The sequence below is a fragment of the Vespa mandarinia genome, chromosome 1 (genome assembly GCF_050613455.1).
Source record: "Vespa mandarinia isolate Hongniang chromosome 1, ASM5061345v1, whole genome shotgun sequence".
Taxonomy (NCBI): Eukaryota; Metazoa; Arthropoda; class Insecta; order Hymenoptera; family Vespidae; genus Vespa; species Vespa mandarinia.
This window is the reverse complement of record NC_140810.1, coordinates 11,486,081-11,508,082: the sequence shown is the minus strand read 5'-3', so window position 1 is coordinate 11,508,082 and position 22,002 is coordinate 11,486,081. Positions and strand designations below refer to the sequence as shown.

Below are 22,002 nucleotides of genomic sequence, written 5' to 3'. Positions count from 1 at the left end.
GATCGCGTCCATATAGTTTATTGTGAAAATTTATTCGATAAATTTATTTTTAAGGAGAAACTTACAAGTTTGACTTTTTTAGGGTGGACGGAGAAAACAGTCTTATCGTTTCTAAGCGTTGAAGGTGGAGCAGTGCCTAAAATGCTAACGGCAGCACCAAGAAACTCGCCAACGAAAGTTTCATCCTGATCCTTAACGAAGAACTTCCTCCACTGATTATATGATACCAGAGCTGACTTATGAGTGTCCGTCACGACGCCGTCGTGCACGCCCAGCATCATCGCTAGGACTTTCTCGATGGTTAGATGTCTTGAAAGATTAGTTGCATGTTCTGGTCGACATAGAACACGCTCTAAAAGAATTGGACAAACTATGACGATTTGCAAACGGGCGCATGTGATCCTTTCTTCTGTCCCTGGAGAAAGTGACTCTTCAACTGTTATATGACGCACTCTGAAATATTAATTAATAATTTGTTAAAAGTCTGTTTCTGTTGTAAACGTATCATTATCATGATTTTATTTTTAGAATAAAGGTTAATCTATTTTATCTGATTTATTTATATAAACGAATCTTTCAAGATATTTCATAGTTTGGATTAATTAAAAAATCATTTATGAGATATTCATAATATACATTTATTTTTGATTATAATTTATTTGTGATATCTAAGGACTCTAATTAATCACTGAGACTTACTTAAAAGGTGGTCGACCCTGCTGCCGACTGATCTGCTCGAAGCAAGCAGTAAGATAATTCACCCATAGACCCGAAGCTTCACTGTCCTTACTGGAAACGAAAACGACGTCGTCTTCAGGACTGCTATCAGATTTTGATAGACCCGTTGCTGAGCGAGAGCCTGAAATATTCAAAATTAAAAACATTTTTAGGGATGATTGTAAAGAGGAAATCCTTATGCTCTTCATATAGCAAAATGTTTAATAAACGATTATCTCTTAAAGTACTTGAGATATCCAAAAACCTTTTTGGATCTTTATGTTTTATGTCAAAATCTACATATATCCACTTTACCGTCTAAACGACTCGGTAGATTAATATAAAAAAAGGTCTCTCTTAACGAGGATTTACGAGCAATTCTAAATCGATTAAATTTTTGATTTTAAAATGACAGGCATTTGAAAAATATAAGAAATCCTTAAAAAAATCCTACATAAGCTGGAAATAGTACAAATTTTGCAGAAATATTTAAAATAAGATTATTATATTAACATATAAATTACATTGTGTCTATTACATAGTTCTCCAGCCATGGGCCAAAGAGTAGTGCCTATAAGAAGTGTCCTTTCTCTGCTCAGATTTTTAAAAAACGACCATGGACACGTATGTTTTATTTCATTCTTGTCTTTCTTCGCAATATTTTACTTTCAGTGGTTACATACTTTTCAACCCGCGAACGTTTTAATTTAGAACTTCCCTGCGAGTGTTTGCGCTTGCTAGCAATTCATTTACATATCATATACCTAACAGGAGCTGGCCATTAACTGCGACACACCCTTGTTTATCCCTAGAGTCTGTGTATGCTCTTCATTTTCGGCGTGGTAACGTGATACACGCGATGTTCACCTTTTTGTTAGGGTGGTAAAGAAGAAGAAAGGCAAACGTGCATGACAAAAAGTCATTAAAGATTGCGAGAATATTAAATAATTAGTTTTATTACCGCATATACATCGTTAATATTCTTTGTATCTTTTCTTTTTTAACGATCTTTCAAATATTTCAATTGTAACATCGTCAACATACACCTGCATATATCTTTGTAATCTTCATTAGTCATCTTTTGATATTACTACATGTAAAAAAATCAGAATTAATTCGACGACCATATTCCTCAACAATATTTTCAAACGCAATACAGGTTAATTTTGTTTTGTTCTTATAAAAAAAAAAAAAAAAAAAAAAAAAGAAAAATAAAAAAAGAACATGAGTCCAAAGTTTTGACGTTAGTTTCGCAAAGGTGAAAACAAACGTTAACCAAAGGTTTACCAATCGTAGAAACTTTGTAAACTCTTTTCTTTTTTTTTCTTTTTCTTTCTTTTCTTCTTTTCTTCTTTTCTTCCCTCTTTCCCTTCGTCTATTCCCGACGACAGGTTTATTTATCCGTCGTCCTGACGAAATGTTACACGTAGCGGAGCAGGAAGAAAATCACGGTTTGTTTCGCTCCGGTTATTTTTGGCTTCTCCAAGCTCGAGAGTTCGTCAACTCCGTATTCTGAAACGGCTGGACCGCGGGATATAAGCCTGAAAAGACATTCGCTGGAAAGATGGAGATCTGGAAAGAGAGAGACCCGGGGAAGAAGATACGTCGACTGTGTGTCTCTCTCTCTCTCTCTTCTTCTTCTTCTTCTTCTCTTTTTGTCGTTGCGAATACGCGATCCCAGATCCTCTTTCTCGATTCTCTTCTTCGTAATCTTATTTTGTTCTTTACTTCGTCGAAGAAGTACTTGACTTTATCTTCGAACGACAAGAAGAGAAGATATACGATGTGAGACCCGTTAAAACGATTTGTACTTTCTTTTTTCCTTCAAAGTTACGAAGAAAATACAGCATGAATGAAGAAATGAAGCTATTCGTGGTCGTAGTCCTTCGTGGCTCGAAAAACATTTAGATAATTTTGTTTTGTGAATAAATGGTGAGAAAATTGCACGAGCTTTATACGTACGATTCGTTGTACCGTACCCCCGTTAAAAGATCGTGAACTTCGGAATTTCCGAGTATCGTTGCTTGGAAGATATCAATATCTGCGGTACAAAAGACCCCTTGTCAGAAGTCTCCGTGCTTATGGAAAAGGAATGGCGCCATTAATTATGTTATTATGTCGTTGATAGGACTGACGACAGGAAACATTAGGGTTTCTTTTAGATAAAATACATTAAATTTAATATCTTTGTCTGTAATTGAGTTACTTCAGTATTGTATACAAGAATATTGTTACGACTATGATTGAGTTACTTCAGTATTGTATAAAAATTCTTGTTTTTTTTTGTATAAAAATTTCTTGTTATTTTTTCTTTTTTCTTTTTTTACATTCTTGCAATCCTATTACATGAGTGTATTATAGTAATAAATTAAAATGACAACGTTCATTTTAGTAAATGTTTAAAGTATTATTATCATTTTAAAACGAAATATTATATAACGCCAATAGAAATTGTAATGGGAAGTTAGTAAAGATTCGTATATTTATTAAAATGAAATTAAAAAAAAAATATTGGAATTATTATTCAATAGGCGATTTTATTGATCGGATAATATACGATGGTATCCATTGTAAATGATCGATCAACTGTAAATTTATCCCCCATCGGACTAGACCGTGACACTCGTGTCTTCCGCTTTTGGTATTTCCGGCCTTAACTTGGATTAATAGTCGCGAGCGATTAAATGATCGAGCCGTTATGCGATCGTTCGCGCGTGGACAGGAAGTACTAAGATAATAGTTCGACGATACAATAGACCAATGACGTACGCAAGTTGCCTCTGGGATATCGAACGGCTCAGTATAAATTCATTAGTTTTTTCTTTATCTATTCCGAGGGATAAGAACAACGCTCGTCTTACTAAAACCTAATAAGAAAAGAAATAATATTCTTTCTTTTAATATGTGATATTTTATATTTTATCAATTTAGTTAGTATTTTCAATAATATGTTTATTTGAAAATTTATTTCAAAACTCACGTGGAATAGCAGAAAGATCTAAAAAGTTGGGTCTGTTTTTTCTTCTTGCACGGGGTGTCTCACACGTGGCAGCCATTTTATTAGAATTTTGTCAATTAAAAATCATGGTCAAAATATTTTAATAATTCGTATCTTTCACTTTTTCAATACTTTCCTTTATTCAATTAAAATTATTCGATTCACACGTTATAGAAGTTAATTATTAAACGGATCGAATTTACGAATGGAAGCAAATTCTTCCATTGTCGAGGAACGACTGTTAGAAACGTCGGTTCGTCGGCGTCCCATAACCTATTGGTACTCTCCTCTCTCGTTTAATTCGTGGTACCCCTACCTTCGGTAACAGAAACCATTTTCGCGCCATTGTTCATCCATCGCGTTACGGATTAGGCGATGTCCATAATTATTGAACATGCCACTGGAATATTAAATGGATGACCCGAAAGTAACACGAATGACATTTATATATGCAATTTATCCGTAGAAATTGGATGCTTTTGGATGCAACAATGTATTAAATTATAATTATAAAAATAAGCTTGAAGAAGGATTAACATGTTATTGTATAAGTAAAAAGAGTTCGATTAGTTAATGGATAATATACAAGATAGTTCGTCTATTAACCATAAATGACTAATTGTAAATTGTTTATATAAAAAGTTTCCTTTCCCAAAAGCTAAGTTATTCGACAAGGTTTATGAAAACGGAAACGTTTGTTAACGATCTATAACAAATCATGTCTCTAATCCCTTAACATTACGTACGTTAACCGAAATAAACTAAGTCTGATCTTTTCTAAAACACTGAAAGCCTAGAATGAATAAACCGAACGAATAAGTCGAACTCCTTCTACCCAGTACGGTTAACCTCCTGCTGGTTTCTTTTTTCTATTCATATATTCGAAAATACTAGATTTCCATCCTAGTACATACTTGTAAAATATACGAAGGGAACACACAGGAGGTGAAGGAAGAAAAAAAAATATGCTGGCGCCGCTTATATAACGTAATCTAGTAGCTTAGGTAGGTATAAGGCGAGAGGGATAAGAAAAGATATGTAAATGGGGAGGTCCGGACTCGGAGAAGGAGGAAAGAAAAGACTCGGAGGAGAGAGAAGAGGAACGAAGGATAGACTTGGAGAGGAGGGCGCGAAGGAGAAGGGAGTCGACGAACAAACGCGGTGGCACCTGGGTTCCATTTGTATTCCTGCGCATAGTCGGTGAATGTTTGCATCCACTTAGCATACTGCATATCCTGCATTGAGAACATCAGGATAATAAGCTGCCTTCTTCTTTCTCTCTCTCTCTCTCTCTCTCTCTCTCTCTCTCTCTCTCTCTTTCTTTCTCTCTTTTTCTGTCTCTATATCTATCTATCTATCTCTCTCCTTCACTTTCCATCTTTATTTCTTTCTTCCTCTCTTTCTTTCGGCGCATGCACAGAAATATCTTTCGCATGGAATTCGTGAAGGACGAGTCGTCTATATGTATGTATAAACAATATATGTATTATGGCGCTTGCTACCCGTTGATTGACTTCTCCCGATTGCCTATCCGGCATTCTCGTTTGCATTGACGTTAAACAAACGCATTAACGTATTGGATGTTTTCATACGGACATTTTCTTTCATTTCCGATTGATTATCGTTCATGCTCACGTACACAATGCTGAGTTTCTCCAATTAATTTTTCTCTTCTTACGGCCGGGCTTTGTTTCTCGTATGCGCTCGACAAATCCAACATTAACACTACGATGATTCTTATATTCTTTTCTTTTTTTTTTATTTTTTTATTTTATTTTCTTTTTTTGTTATTTCATTATCATACCTTTTCGCAAATATATCAATATTTAAGCAATAGTTTCGACAACTATTAGCAACTGTAATTTCTCATATATATATGAAAATCATATTTTTACCAAATTAAAAAATAAATCTATATTCGCATGCAAAAAAGAAAATTCGTGTAATTAGATAATTGAAAACAAAAAATTTACCAAAATATTCGATACTCCGTTTGGCGAATTGATTTTCCTCTTTGATCCTCATCTCGCGATCTATACTCCAAACTTGATCCGAATCGTCGACCTTCTTTCTCTCACATGTGAACGACATTCGTATAGTCTCCGAATTTTCGTTTTATTCGTTACGGATGATACACATTTCTTTTTCTTTTTTTTTTTTTAGAGAGAGAGAAAGAGAGAGAGAGGAAAAAAATAGGAATCGGAATAAAAAAATACACGGAAAGCGTGGTTTCTCGCAAAAGTTTTCAAACGAGAAAAATCGAGGGTAAAGTCAGCCTCGGGCGTGACGCGCCACGTTACTGAACGTTTCTCGAGAGGGTGTCCAACAGGACGCGTTCAAAGAGGGATGGGTAACGCGCATGCGCTCATACGCGAATCGACACACTATCTCTTTCTTTCTTTCTATCTCCCGTTTCTCTTCTTTCTCATTCTCTCATTCTCTCTCTCTCTCTCTCTGTTTCTCTCTCTTTTCTCTCTCTCTCTCTCTCTCTCTCTCTCTCTCTCTCTCTCTCGTCATTCTCCTCTTCCTTTTTTTCTTACTATCTATGGACCCTGTCGTAGCGATCTCAAAACCACGTGTTCACTGAAACTCTCTGTGATGTTATTAAAAAAAAAAAGCAGAAAAAGAAAAGAAGAAAGAGAAAAAGAGAGAGAAAGAGAGAAACAAAAAGAAAGCGTTAAGTTATACGTTAGGCAATAGAACAACAACTTTTTTTTAACACATGGATATATATATATTTTTTTCTATTTTCTTACTTGTATTTGAACCTAAAACATCTGTTGCAAAGCTCATTTTTGTCTCGATTGCGATGATGCGGGTAGAAAAAGTCTTTCGAACTGTTCTCAGAATACTTTCTTTTTCTTTCAAATTGGGAAAGTTTTCTTAAACAAAGTTTGGAACTTCTCCATTATTGTTCTATTCTTGAAGAAAATGGAATAACAGATATATGTTGCGTACGTACCCTTTGGTAATTTAGTATTATTGTATTTTTGAAGAAAAAAAATGAAATATATGACTTTCTATATTTCTATGTTATGGTCGGAAGTGATGACCATCAATCTAATTATTCAACCTAGATATGGATTCACGGTTGCTCTACGGTCCTTATCTAAGAGATAACGACGTGTCGAATCATAGGAACCCTGTACAAACTCTCTGACCTATAATATCTTATATTTTGATCTCAGAACAAACTATCCTCCATCCTCGTTTTCCATCTAAACTAAACTAAAACGTTCCATATATAACTAATATATTACTAGTCCGAACTGTATTCATGTAGAAAAAAGAAAATTTCTGATTCGAATCGTTTTCAACCGAAATTTTATTTTCAAGTCTCATATTGCGATCATTATGTTTCGAAGCAACCTTGAAATAGGAGAAACAGAGAGAGAGAAAAAGAAAGAGAAAGAGAGAGAGAGAGAGAGAGAAAGGAAGCTAGTTATTGTCCTTTTATTCGATAAAGAACATTTCTTCGTGACCTTGGAAGATTCTCCATTCAGTTGGTAGATGCTTATGTACGAAGGGTCCGCGTAGTGACTTTCTCTAAGGAAAAACCTGTAACAGGGAGTCCATTCACGATGGAATCGAAATTCCGAGGAGTCGGTTTTAAAGGGCGCCGCTTATCGCTCCTTCACTTCCGTTACTCCATTCGAAAAAATAATTTTATTCTTTACCCCATTACAATGATGATGATTACTTCAAAGGTATACATAACGATTGACAGAATATTTGTTAAAAAATAAATGTGCGAAGGTATTAAATTAAAGTAAAAAATTATCAATACACACACACACACACACACATATATATATATATATATATATATATGATTTATTTATATTTTTTTGGAAATATATATTGTTAATATCTATTAATTAAAGCTCATCGTGTAATAAAATATATAAAATTTAACAAGCAATTATACGATTTATTTTCAATGAAATTTGGAGGACGAATCAAAACTTCCATAAATATAATTTCTACAAAAAAAAAAAAAAAAAAATACAAACGTATAAATATTTTATTTGACAATCATAACAATTGGTTGGTAATCCGCTTAGAACCTGGGTCCGCTGTGACGCGCTTACGACCCTCGTTCTCTATCTAACGCAAAAATTGGGCCTCTCCAATTAGAGAATTAGAGGAGAGTGAGTCAGTCGGTCGAGTGACCGACGACAGAATAATCGCCTTAAGATCCACGAGAAGTTGTTTCTTCTGACGTCTTGTAGTTTGCTTTTACTTTTACACTCTCATAAATAATAAAGCTGCATACGTATGTATGTACAACTATGATATAAAGTATCTAATTTATTTTTTCTTATAAAAAATCTATTCATTAACGTTATATTATTAATATTATATCTTACATTATGATATAGCTTATATTATATATTAAGATATAATTATGAGAGATAATTATAATAATTAAATAAGGTATTTAGAGATAATAATATTTATATAAAATATATACTTAATATTATATATGCATATAATAGTCGTATATATCTATATATAATAACAATGATATATATATATATATAGATATAGATATATATATAGATATAGATATATATATATAGATATAGATATATATTTAGTAGATATATTAAGTATATAAATATATTATGGTTATTATTAATTAGAATAAAAGAATGACCTATCTACATATTAAAAAAAAAAACATATCTATTTCGATAAATAATAAAGAATCTAATCGATTTGCGAGTTAAAGATTTTGCAGAATATTCCGAGAAACCTCAAGACTCGAAGATTTTGGCGCCTATGTCTATGAAACATAGAATGTCATTTGTGGTTGTAATAGTTGCAGTAGCAAAGTGTCTGAGCACTCGAGTCATTCTCTTTCCCCGAATTTCTGATATAAATCTCTCGACGCCACTAGATATGACTAATTACGACGTTTCTAAGTCGCGGATTATTTGGAATGGACGAGCGGCTGCTTCAGAGTTTCCTTCCATTCTCTTTCTATTTTTAAAATCGTCAGTATGTGCAAATACCAAAGCAGAGAATTTATGAGCTCTCTATGATTAAACGCATTACAAAATAACTTGCCGGAGTAACGGCCGCATATTGAGATTATTCGTGAGACTAAACCGCAATAAAATGCCGACGATAAAATTCTTCGTAATTCGTGTTCACGATTAACATCTTGAAACGACATAATCCTAATTTTTTAAGTTTTTTTTTATGCACAAAAGTATAAAATATTTTCAAGAAATATCTGTTAAAAAGTACGTACAAAGAAACTAAATCACGAATACTACGATTTAAGGAATTTCGACGATTTTCTTCTAACGAATGGAAACGAATTAAAAAAAAAAAGGAAAGTTGAAGAAATAAGAACGATTTCATCGAAATTAGAATCGGAGAATTATTTTATTTTCCTGCGTTTAATCGTAAAATCAATTACAATCATAATTTGTATATGTGTTGTCTACGATCAAAAAATCTGTTATACATGAAGTGATTCATGTTTCAACTATCAATCGTTATATATCTATGAGTAATGTCGAATCGATCTTTAATTTTCTATTTAATTAATTCTTCGAAAGTATACATTGGAACGGTGCTTCCCTCAAAACGAATTTCGAGGCAATACGTGATTTCCTCGTTCCCTAAAGAGTGAAATGTAGAAAGGGGAGAAGCGGAGAGAAGGATGTGAAGTGAATAACAGGAAAATCAGAGGAGACAGAACGGAATTGTCGGTCGTTACGTGCGACGATTACGTCGATTACAACGACGGGTTGCTCGCGTAAAGAGGATGGACTTGGTTGACATGTGGTGTTTATAAATTTTCTGCGATGTAAAGAGGGATAGAAAGTGAGAGAAAGAGAAAGAGAGAGAGATAGAGAGTAAGCGAGGGAGAGAGAGAGAGAGAGAGAGAGAGAAAGAGAGGGAGATAAAATGATAGTAAGAGAAAGATAGAAATTCCATGATTTCTTGGAAATCTCGTCGGAAGGAATTGTCCGGCTGCTCAAGCCGGAGTGCAAGAAATAACTCGCCGATAAATTTTCTCTTCTCTCGTGGTGCTAACCACGAGAATCGTCTCATCCTATTATTTTCCTCTCAGTGATACGTGCCACGATGCGATCATTGTTGCGCAATTTATGGTCGTTTAACCGCGTGTTGGTTCTCGCGAAATCGCTAATTTGTCTTGTTACAATCATTACGATATACGAACATAATTCAAATCGCATCGACGCGAACGATGATATATACGTTTTTGTTTTTAATATTTGTATGTATAATCTTGGTCTATGTGCTGATGCAAAGTTGTATTAAATTTTTTTTATTTTTTTTATGTGGAATATATCCATACACTGGGTATCTCATTTTAAATATTATGGCTAATGTAATAAATATCTCCGATTCTATTTTTTCAATGGGAAATGTAATATTTATTGTTATAATTATTTCAAAGTGGGCGTCGTTGTCGATATAGAAAAATCATAGCAATTTCTTTATTTAAATATAAATCGACATGTTAATAAAAATTATAGATAATATTAATATGAATCCGACAAACATCTCTTCATTGATATTTCATAGAGTTATGGTGATAATAGTTATACTATCATAATAGTAATATAATATTAATATAATAAGATCTAGTACAAGAGTATAGTAGATGACACAGCACGATATAACCACAAAACAATCATGATCACGATCACAAATTATTATTGCAAATTACAAATCATAAATCTCACATTACAACTCAAGGAATACAGAATACGGAACACGGAACATGGAATATGGGACATAGAACGGGGAATATAGAATACATCAGTCAGGAACACAAAAATCTGGAACACAGAACACAAATCACAAGTATCGTGCCATGCCTATTTTGTACTATTATACCAGATTTTATTATGCTAGTTTTATTTTATTATTATGATAGTATAATTATTATATATTATATATACCATATATATCATCGATGAAATATCAATGAAATATCGATGAAAAGGTACACTGTAAATGTTTTTTTTATTCGTATTGATATTCTTTACAATTTTTGTAAAAAATATCGATAAAATATCGATATTTAAAACATCGATTTCTATTACAAAAACATTGTTATAACTTCCGTATCTTGACAACAACATTTTTTTACGAAATAGCTGTAATAAATATTACATTTTCTTCCTCAAAATCTAAGAACTTTTATTTGAAACATCAATTTATTCAAACAAAAGGATTGACGATAATCGACCATATTAAAATGAGACATCGGGTATATATATATCTTTTATTTTTATAGTATATATATATATAGTATATATATTATTTTATAATATAATAGTATAATTAAATTATACTATTAAATTATATATATATATTTATTTATATATTTATAAATTTATAATCCTAATGTAATTAATAAATACCTCCAAATTTAATAAATTTAATAAAAAAGATGAACATTTTATAATATGCAAGTATAAACTTAATGGACTATGATCAGTTAGTTATTGTATTAATAATATTTTATTAAAATAAAATATATTATCTTATTAAAAATACAGTTAGTTTTTTTGTTTAAAAAAAAAGAAAAAAATAGATTATAACATAAGACATTATTTTTCATGGGACACCCGAACGTAGGCAACCCACACGCCTTATCGTCTGTAAGTCTTTCATTCATAAGGAGAAAAGAATAAAACTCCTTTGAAGCAAGCTAGACGTCGAAGATAGTTACAGAGGCGCACGAAAGCGTTAAACCCGGCTGCGGTTTATTAATATACCGCAACAAGAGACTAACATAATTAATTTGGAGCACGTACAAGATAGGGAAGCGTTCAAACGATTCGTTTTCAGAGTGATCAAATAGGAGAACACGGCTTATGTTACTACTATTATTATATTTACATTTGTAGGTTCAACTCATACAATAACACTGGTCAATGAACTAAAGAAAGAGATAATTAAATACACTCGAGAGAAAATGTATTGTTTTAATTGCTAACTATAATTAATCAGTTGTCTCGTATATTTCAATTCTAGCATCTCTATCGTTTTTCATTAAAGGCTCTTGACTTTTTATTATTTATAACGTTCATTATAAATTATTAAACACATACAGACATATATCAAATCTAATCTGTACGATGGATGATAGTTGAAAAGGTTATATCTACGAAATGAATTAGAAATTAAAAGAAAAGTCAACGTCTTTTAGAAATAAGTTAACTAACTTAACTTAAAAATATTTTACTCTCTCTAAATACTTATTAGAGGAGAATTCTCTCAGTAAACTTATTTCGAGTAAATGCATTCTGTAACGTGCGACATGATCCTTGAAATTCTTGGGCATCCGTGAGATTTGCATCTTTAATCAAGTCCATTGTTTGACTTCTCAACGACTTAATCTCTTTCGGCCTCCTCCTTTCATTGTTTCCCGAGAAAGCTGTGAGACCGCCTACGAAGACTACGACAATAATACTCCGAAGAGAAGGATTTAAGATCATTAAGATCGCTTCATTTTTTAAAAGTATTTGCTCAAGTTTGGAGGTTGATCTCGTTATAATCCTAATCCTTGTATAAATTTCTGGAGAGCCAAAGAAAATACGATGAGAGAGATTTTCAAAGGTATTTTCTTTTTAGATCTATTCAAAATTAGATCTTTTACAAAACTTGTATTATTTCTAACTTTTATTTTTATATTGATTACTATCATTGATTACTGTTTTATTCAGATTCTTTCTCTTTCTTATCAATCGAAGGACAGAGAAAGATATATGGAATAAATGATTATTGTAACAGGTGTTATGTTGTTTACTGGTTAAGAGAGAGAGAGAGAGAGAGAGAGAGAGAGAGAGAAAGAGAGAGAGAAATTTAATTGTTCTGCCTTCCTCCCGATTGTGACACACCGCAAGGACAGTCATTGCCAATCAAGGATAAATTCAGTAATTTAATTTTCCGAGTCGGTTAATTCGAAGATTGACGGATCGGAAGGACGCTCCGACGACATCAATCTTAATTCATAAAGGAAGGGTTCTTAAAGTTCTACTGCCAAAATAACATCTCACTGTCATACGCTCCTCCATTTTATCCTTCGTTTAGTTCTTATTCCTTGTCTTATGTTTTTCATGTTTGTTTATCGTTGATGAGTTTACTAATCTTTTACAGATTTTTTTTTTGTTATTTCACCAATCGATTTAGATCCTTCATGTTACATAAGTACATTATCTCATTGGTTCTGAATCTTACAACGTAATCGTATGTATCGGATGGAAGTCGAATAAAAAAAACAAAAATAAGAAAAATAGATATGAATTAATAAAAAAGAATAAGCCATTTTGAAATGTATCTTTGAAAAGAAGAATTATCGGTTAGAAAATACGTATCTACGTTAACGTTTTCTTCATGATAAATTCAAGAGGAATACCGAAGATCTCTCGAATCAGTTGTGAACAACTCAAAGGAACGTTTGTCACTGCCATGAGATACGCAGCCTCTCGCCCTCAAAGTAAATAAAACTTTTTCCTATCCATAGGAGAACCGATATCTTTGACGTGTTCTTTTTAAAGTATCACGTCGAATAGAATAGAACGCTTTCATCTGTTATATAGGGAAAAGTAACTAGTATATATTTTGTGCATAAATAATATAAACGTACTTAATATAACAGATATCGACGTATTAGGTATGCAAGAAATGTAAAAGTTCAGTTCCAAAAGGTAACTAGACAGGAATGGATCTGAAAATGTCGAATTATTTATAAAATATATCAAAAGATTTTAATTCTTTATATTTCCTGCCACGTGGCATACACAGAGACAGAAGATTTTCTTTGATCCTTCTCGAAGCCAGAAGTTCAAAATTTATCGTGATCGGTAAATACATCAAAAGAATACCGCAAAGGGCACTGAAATGCTCGTAGAATTTGTAAATACTCGAATAAAGTATATTCGCGATCTTGGAATCTTCCTTTTTATTTCTGCGTTTCATTTCTTTTCAATTTCTTTTCATTTCTTTTCATTTCTTTTCTTCTTTGTTTTTGTTTTTTTCTTATTTCTTTAATTCCACACTACTCCCTCGCTAGACGTCATAAAAATAGAAAAGGACGAATATATGGGGAGAGTCGATGCACCGTAGAAAATGCATATGAACACGAAAATAAGCGGCCGGCAAGAAGATAAAAATAATAAAGGGGCGGCTGTAAAAACAGAAATAGGCACGACTTTATGCGCACGATGCCGGCTCGCAGAACGAGACAGACAGTTCGTGATCCTCGTCAAGACGTCGTTCCGGAGATTCACAATGCGAAGTTATTTACCGCTAGTTTGTCAATCAAATCGACGATCATGTCTTACCATGCAAAAGAACCTATGAATATCTGCCACTGTATATTACATATTAATATAACGGATCGTGTTCTTCGATCTTGGGATTGTTCGGAGTAATCAAAAATAAAAAACAATAAATTATTTTCTTTAATTTAAACTTAAATTATATATTATTTTTATTCCGATTAAATGATTATTTTTTCTCTTAAATATCTTTATTTCTTTCAAAGTTCTTTATTTATTTATTTATTATTTTTCTTGAATATATTAATTTTTTTTTTATGTTAATCGTCGTTTGGAAAAATAGATCAAAGCTTTCTCTCTCTCTCGTAATCTAACATATATAAATACTTTATTATTAACGACGAGTAAGGAGAATGGACTTCCGGTACAACGAATCGTAGTTGCCGGAGATCACGTATTGACCAATCAGGTCTCGTTTAGGTACTTGCTAACCGTTCCGACTCTCGAATTCCACCCGTAAATAACGCTTGGAATCAAAATTAGATCATGTTGATTTTCTACAATCCACGAAACATATTATAATCTTTTTTAAAATTTCAGAATTATACCGTCGTTATAATTTTCGAAGGTATTGTGAATTTTCTTCACGTGTCTCTCGTTTCGTAATTCAATTTTCAAATGCATAATTCAAAGGATTTCTCTCTCTCCCTCTCTCTCTCTCTTTATATATATAAAATATATGAATTAGAAAAACACATCCATTCGAATAACGATACACGTGTGACTCTCACTTTAACCTGTTTTAGACATAGACACGAAAGAGGAAAAACTCGTTTAAAATTCTACGCGAGATGCGGATGCTGGCTAAAATCTCTCAGTAAGGACCGTTTACGTTAAACGTTGAAAGACCTTCGACAAACTCTTCTTCATCCCGGATGTTTGTATCGCTTTCGAAGTACCTGCGGTGATCTGGATAACAAATCGAAGGGTATACAGGAAGTTGTTGTGATCTTTATCAAAAAAGAAAAAAAAAACGAAGCACCTTTAGAAAACACTTTTTTTGCAGGCTTTCTTATCCATTCTTATTTTCAAACAAATAATTACTTTCAAAATTCAATTTGATCCTTTTCTCGTTTATTTACTAATAACTTTCTCTTGTTTTAATTTCTTTTCTACTAGAAAAAAGATATACGCATCTTGTTTCACTTAATTTATTCTAATGAAAATTTAAGATTTTATAATAAAAAATTGTCGGTACGCTATTCCAAAGAATTCCAAACTGATTCAACGTGCGTATTCAAATGATTAAAGATTTCAACAGAATTTATAAAAAAAAAACAATTTAATATTAACAATTTCAATTAAATAATTTTGTTAAATTCATCGATACATATGCTTCTGCGTATATTCGTACATTAATTCAAATTTATTCAATCCGCTTTTCTTTTCTTAAAGAAAAAAAAAATTATATCGATAGAAACGTCAGCAGGTCTTGCAAACAGAGTAGGTAATAAATCACTCAAACAATTATTCAAATGAAGTTTAAAGTCTGACTGAAATTTTCATTCGTGGTTGTCTCTCGCGATTTGATGGAGTAGACACGAATATGCGAGGAACGAATCGCGATTGAACGAGAGTGTCGTTCCTTCGACTTCCGGAAGCGTAGTTGTGGTCGGGAGCGAGCGTGGAACATTACTGCCACCGGAAATCGTGAATCCGTGCTTGTGCGACATCAGGAAGTATAACCGGTAAATATATATGCAGATGGAAAGGACACTGCCTTTGGAATGCTTAATTTTCCGCTCACCTTCGCTCGTTCGATGATATCGTTATTTTTATCGATTCTACTCGTGCTTTGATTACCACAATGTTTTCATAAAAACATTGACTGATCCAACTATTACGGTAACTTTTAACCAATAATCATTTATAAAATTAACCACTTTAAAAATATGTTAAATTTATAATATAAACAGTATATTATGAATATTATTATTTATATATTTATATATATTTTTAATAATAACGGTATATTATAATTATAACGATATATTAAATAATACACCAATAATGACAAATGTTCAGAATTTCCTTTCATAATGATTAAATGAAATAGATACTCTTCTATATGTTAATTATTACGAATAATTTTCCTATTGTATAATTTCAATCTTGTTACTCGATACGAATATCCCATTAATCGTCACTAAAGCTGAACAACCTTTAATTTCCATGGTATCGTTCAACGAGATAAGAAAACCTCGAGAAAGAGTCTTGCGAGAACGACAGATTTACGATACAGTCTTAAGAAAGAAAGACAGAGAGAGAAAGAGAGAGAGAGAGAGAGAGAGAGAGAGAGAGAGAGAGAGAGAGAGAGAGAGAGAGAGAGAGAGAGAGAGAGAGAGAGAGAGAGTGAGATGAACTGTCGTTGATCGCGTGCGAAATATCACAAAAGTCTCGTGCGTTTACACAATGTAAATAAATCGAGAAGAGGGACGATTTGTTTTAACGACGTCGCTTGTCGTGAGCGACAACTATCCATCTGTCTCTCCCTCTCTCTCTCGTTCCCTAATGTCACCCTCTGGTACAGATGCACTTCCCTTCCCCTTCTACTTCGACTATATAGGTCCTCGGATGTAACAGCAGCTAACCGGATGCACCGTTCCTTTCGTCATTCTTGTACACAATTTATTCCGTTCGTACGGTGCGACCACTGCGAACCTAATGAAACAGGATCAAGAGATAGATAGATAGATAGATAGATAGATAGATAGATAGATAGATAGATAGAGAAATAGATAGATGGATGGATAGATGGATAGATGAATAGATGGATATATGGATATATGGATATATGGATATATGGATGTATGAATGTATGGATGTATGGATGGATGTATGGATGTATGGATGGATAGATAGATAGATAGATAGATAGATAGATAGATAGATAGATAGATAGATAGATAGATAGATAGATAGATAGATAGATAGATAAATAGATAGATAGACAGATAGATAGATGAATAGATAGATAGATAGATAGATAGATAGATAGATAGATAGATAGATAAATAGATAGATAGATAGATAGATAGATAGAAAGGAAAACAATAAATAATAACTTACAGAAAGTTTTGATATATGTTATAATATTCATGAGTTAACGATATATTTAGATAGAATATTGGAAAAAAAAGTATAGGACCTTGAGACGTTCCCGGACGTCTTAAAAATTCACGAAGGGGGACGAGTGTCTCGATTATTTTTGAACAAATACAGTTGACAGGATGGGAGACAATTTCTGTGTCCATTTTTTCTTTCCAGAAAATTTTTTTTTCTTTTTCTTTTTTTTTTTTTGTTGCACGTCTGTGAGATACAGTAGAGCCTAGCAGAAGCAGAGCGAAATCAGAATCAAAATTCTCGAAGGGTATGGTTAGTAAGGCTCACGGCTCATTTCCGGCTTTAATTAAAAACAGAACGGGAGTGTGAGGGAAGAAAAAAAAGATCGAACGTCCTCGTTTTAAAAGACGCTTTTGCTGATCGTTAGAATTTCTGTTCAAAAATTCTGTTTCCTCTTATTAGAAGAATATACCATCTTCACAATAAAAAAATAAATTTGCTATAGAAATAATTACGTGGAATTTGTCTAAAAAAAAAAAAAAAAGAAAAAAGAACTGATCTATATAGATTAAAATCGAAAGAATATTTCGCTCAACTACATTCATATGTATACACATACAATTCGATTGATTTTTAACGAATATTATATATGGAATAATTATATTATATATGGTTGTGCTAACGGGTGTTATGTTGTTCACTGGTTAAGAGAGAGAAAAAGAAAGAGAGAGAGAGAGAGAGAGAGAGAGAGAGAGAGAGAGGGAGGAAGGGAGAGAGAGAGGGAGAGAGAGAGAGAGACAGAGAGTAATAATTAGTATTGGTCCCTCATCGACACATGCGGCACGTGCAGGCAAAGCTAAGGGCCATCGGAAGGGCAGGTTAAAAGCGTTGAACACGTGGGACCGATTTCTACCAGCGGTCAATCGTTATACGGAACCCACGTAACGTCGTAAATTTTCGAACTCTTCTTTTACCTTTCTCCTTGACTCTCCGGACGAGTTCGACGTCTCGTCGACGGGAAAAGCTATTGCTTTCGTCGATCGAATACTAAAGGGTGCTTCCGGGGACGTTCTATATCCGACGTTTTACTGTTTCCATGTTGTTTTTTTATTTTTTTATCTATTTTTTTTTTCTTGACTTTTATACTTAACATTTTATATTTATAAGTTGATGCGATAAGTTCAAGGAAACTTCTCCTTTCTTTTTCAAAGTTATGATTACGTTAAACGAAAGTTAAACGAAAATTTGTTCATATTATGTATTTTTATTTTATTTTTTAATTTTCTTTATCGTGAATTTTTATCTGGAACAATCGTTTTGGTTTTTGTTTTTATAATAAGTTTAACTTTCTATATTTGTCTTGTGCTCTCGAGTTTTATTAATCTGCGAGTTGATCTGCGATCAACCGGATATCCCTTATAGCCGAGAATCTTGATTCGCGTCTCGAAGTCGAATACGCGATGTGAAAGTGGAATTATCGCGCGAACCCTCGACAGTAGTAAGTACGTTCCCGGTAGTTACTGGCTTGCGTAGAAAGAGAAACAGAAAGAGAGAAAAAGAGGGAGGGAGGGAGAGAGAGAGAGAGAGAGAGGAAAGAGGATAATAAATCTTCTATTTCTGTTAAGCCTTTTCGGTACGTCTCTCCACGACATCGTTTAATCGTGTTCACCTGCTTCGTGTGATTATATTCATGAGCTTGCGTTTCTCCGATGTTCTCTTTGGAAATGATTTAAATTAATATGAACTTTTGCATGATCACTTTATCTTCTCTTTACAACGATGATCTATGAACTTGTACGCTAAATAAATAGGTACATGTATGTACACATATTATATTCCAGGTTAATTTTTATGTTATACGTAGACAGATATACTATTGTGAGTCAAATAAATCGCCAACTATTAGTTTTAAGGACTTAAAGGATGATGTATTTTTACTTTCAAATTTCGTCATAAAAAATATGACGATTTAAAAAAAGAACAAAATTGATTTTTTAATTTTAAAAATATTTATATATAAAATAAAAATTGATACGGATCTAATTATGTTCTTACGAACGATTTTTATTTAATACGAATTAGAAGAAAAATTAAAATGAATATGTTCCAAGTATAAATTGATTTTGTATAAATTTATCTGTAAAATTGTATTAAATTTGTTAACATTAAAAATATATGTAAATTATTTTCATTCACTATTTTCAATTTGTTTGGTATCTTTGATTTTTACGATTACGAATAATTCTAAAATTATTCGTTATCGTAGAAAACGGTTATTAGATATTACCGAAGAAGAATTTATCATTTCGCCGTAACAGTCTCGACGACTTGTTGACACGTTTTGATAATTCTCCCTCTCTTTCTAATTCTCTACTTATCGCAAATTATGTAACGTGTCGATCGCGTAACGAGACCATTGTGATTGCAATCTATGCGGGTAAGCTGTCCATAAAATGCACGTCGTGGGAACAGGCGACTTGTCTATTGAAGAACCGTGCCTAATAATAATTATTATCATTGACCATCAATCAAGATAGAATGCCGGTCTGTCGTTCTCTTTTTATAGCTTGAAATAGCTCAAAAGTACCTATTACGATGTTATTCTCTTCTGTTACGTTAGCATACGAATTAACATGTCTGTCTGTTTCTTTGAAGACAAAATTTATACAGAGAAAGATCACGTGACCCAAATGGGACATATAAAATAAATAAAAAAAATAACTCACCTTTACTGGATGAACTTCTGTGTCTCCTTCGTCTAGATCTGCATCCACTTAATTTGTCCCTTCTTTCGTCGATACAAACGATACCATCGACTGTATCGGTTGGTATTGGTGGTGCCATACTACTAGGCTCTACCAGAACTTCAACTGTTTGGGTAGGTCTTCTTCCAGAACAAGTGTTTCGATCCTTGCCAAGGAAAGTACCGACGGAGTGTCTTCTTTGACCTGACGCTGCCGATCCTGGTGATGGCAAGGTCGACGACAGATTATAATACCTGTAATGAATTAAAAATTACACTTGCTTCTAAAACTTGATTTGTTAATTAAATCTCTCAAGAATCATACATCACATTTGTTTGTCTATAAGTCAAATGTGTATATGTCAAAGCGTAAATTGAATTTTGATAATAACATGAATTAAAAATAATTATGTTGATATATTTTATATAGCTGTCTTTTGCTGATGGCATATATATTTTGTAAGTCCAATAGAGACGAGACATATGTTATCTTACTATCTGATCTTACATTGTTCTTTAAATATCATAGGTTATGAGTGTTTTTCGGTAGAATTAATGATTCAACTTGTATTTTCTTGTCCGCTTACCAAAGATTATCAATAAGTTAGACAAATATTATACTAACCTAGCATCATCAACACCAAGAAATACTTCTTCTGTTGAATCCTGGTCATCGTCGTCGTCATTGTCATCGTCGTCATGATCATTAGCATCACCGGAAAGTCCACAGTAAACCATATCGTTCGAAAGAAGTTCGCTAGCGGATTTGAGAACTCGTCTATCACGAGCAGGACGACGTCTGTCGTTCTCGGAGTGCGAATGTGATCTGTGATCGGATTGTTATTTATATATAATTGATATATTAAAATCAACAGAAGATAGATAAACAAAATATAGTTGTCGACTCCATTACAGTACATACTTTATGATATTGATGTACGTTATAATACTATGTACACTTTGTAAATAGATATATTGAAGTAAAATGAAATAGTTGTTTTTATTATTAGATGTAGTTATTTAGAAATAATTACTAAAACTAGATAAACCTTGGTCAAATATATGTATATCCATATAATTAAAATAACATTTAAATTCACCTGTGCGGTAAATAAGGTGAAGGTGGTGCTACATCTGAAGGTCTAGGATCACCCTTGAGAAACTGTTGAGTCCTTTCGTGATCGTTGGCACTGACCGATCTAAATAAATTCCTAAAGCTTCTTCTTTGATTAATTGTAGTAGTACCGTTTCCCGTGCTTCTTGATAACATGGGTACTCGTTCCTCATTTGGTGTCGATGGTATAGATCCACTAGATCCACTGATTCGATTACTCGATGATTCTTGATGATTTGTTGAAGTACTAGCTGTCGAGGCTGATGCCACGCTAGTCGAAGACGTAGCACCCATTTTGCAGGTAGGCCGACGTCGAAAGAGAGCCGTTAAGCCAGTGTGTCCACCACTGCGGTGCGTGTGATTCGTCGATGAGGATGGACAACTCGACGATGGTGATGTTGTCGTGTCCGTCGACGACGTTGACACCGACAACGAAAAGTACGAAGGGTTGTCTGTGAACATACGGCCTAACGTATTGATGATCAACTGAAAAATCGATGACCGTGCTTCGAAATTTCTTGTCGATAAACGTTATTCGAATTCTTTCGAAGTGCGTGATATTTGAAGTCCATTGATGGGTGAACCTACAAAATTGTTCGACTTTCTAAGAATCCTTTAACCGAATTTGATCGTAAGATTTTTCACTGATACCACTTAGCTCTCACATTGTATTTGATTTGAATTCTTTCCTCCATCTTACTGTGAATGATTTATCAGAAACTGTTTATTTCTTAGAATATTAGTAAGTAGTATAAATATATGTGTGTATATATATATATATGTATATATGTATATATTAATAAAAAGGAACGAAATAGGAATTATTTTTAATTAATCACACACTGGTTTAATTATGCAATAGTATTTCTCTAAAGGTGAAAATTGTAATTCTCTAATAAAAAATGAAGCTCAAAAGATGTAGAAATAATTCACTAAATGTCAGAGTTTATTCGAGTGACTGCGCGAAGGTCCACCTGGGACTGTTCTGACAGTGGTACATGCTTGTCTACTGTCTATGGGACGCCAT

At 33.1% G+C, this 22,002-nt stretch overlaps 1 protein-coding gene across 4 annotated transcripts in view; it reads right to left on the bottom strand.

Moving 5' to 3' along the window:
* The window catches only part of stumps (DBB domain-containing protein stumps), a 38,563-nt gene that overhangs the window by 5,625 nt on the left and 10,936 nt on the right, over nucleotides 1–22,002 (bottom strand). For 2 of the 4 annotated variants that reach the window (XM_035875401.2, XM_035875403.2), the window contains exons 3-7: nucleotides 20,962–21,442; nucleotides 20,487–20,687; nucleotides 19,845–20,116; nucleotides 700–859; nucleotides 66–453 (exon numbers count right to left, since the gene is read on the bottom strand). In XM_035875401.2, the coding sequence (XP_035731294.1) occupies nucleotides 66–453; nucleotides 700–859; nucleotides 19,845–20,116; nucleotides 20,487–20,687; nucleotides 20,962–21,442 (1,502 nt within the window). The remainder of the gene's footprint in view (nucleotides 1–65; nucleotides 454–699; nucleotides 860–19,844; nucleotides 20,117–20,486; nucleotides 20,688–20,961; nucleotides 21,443–22,002) is intronic. The other 2 variants (XM_035875404.2, XM_035875405.2) reach the window with 1 other exon arrangement.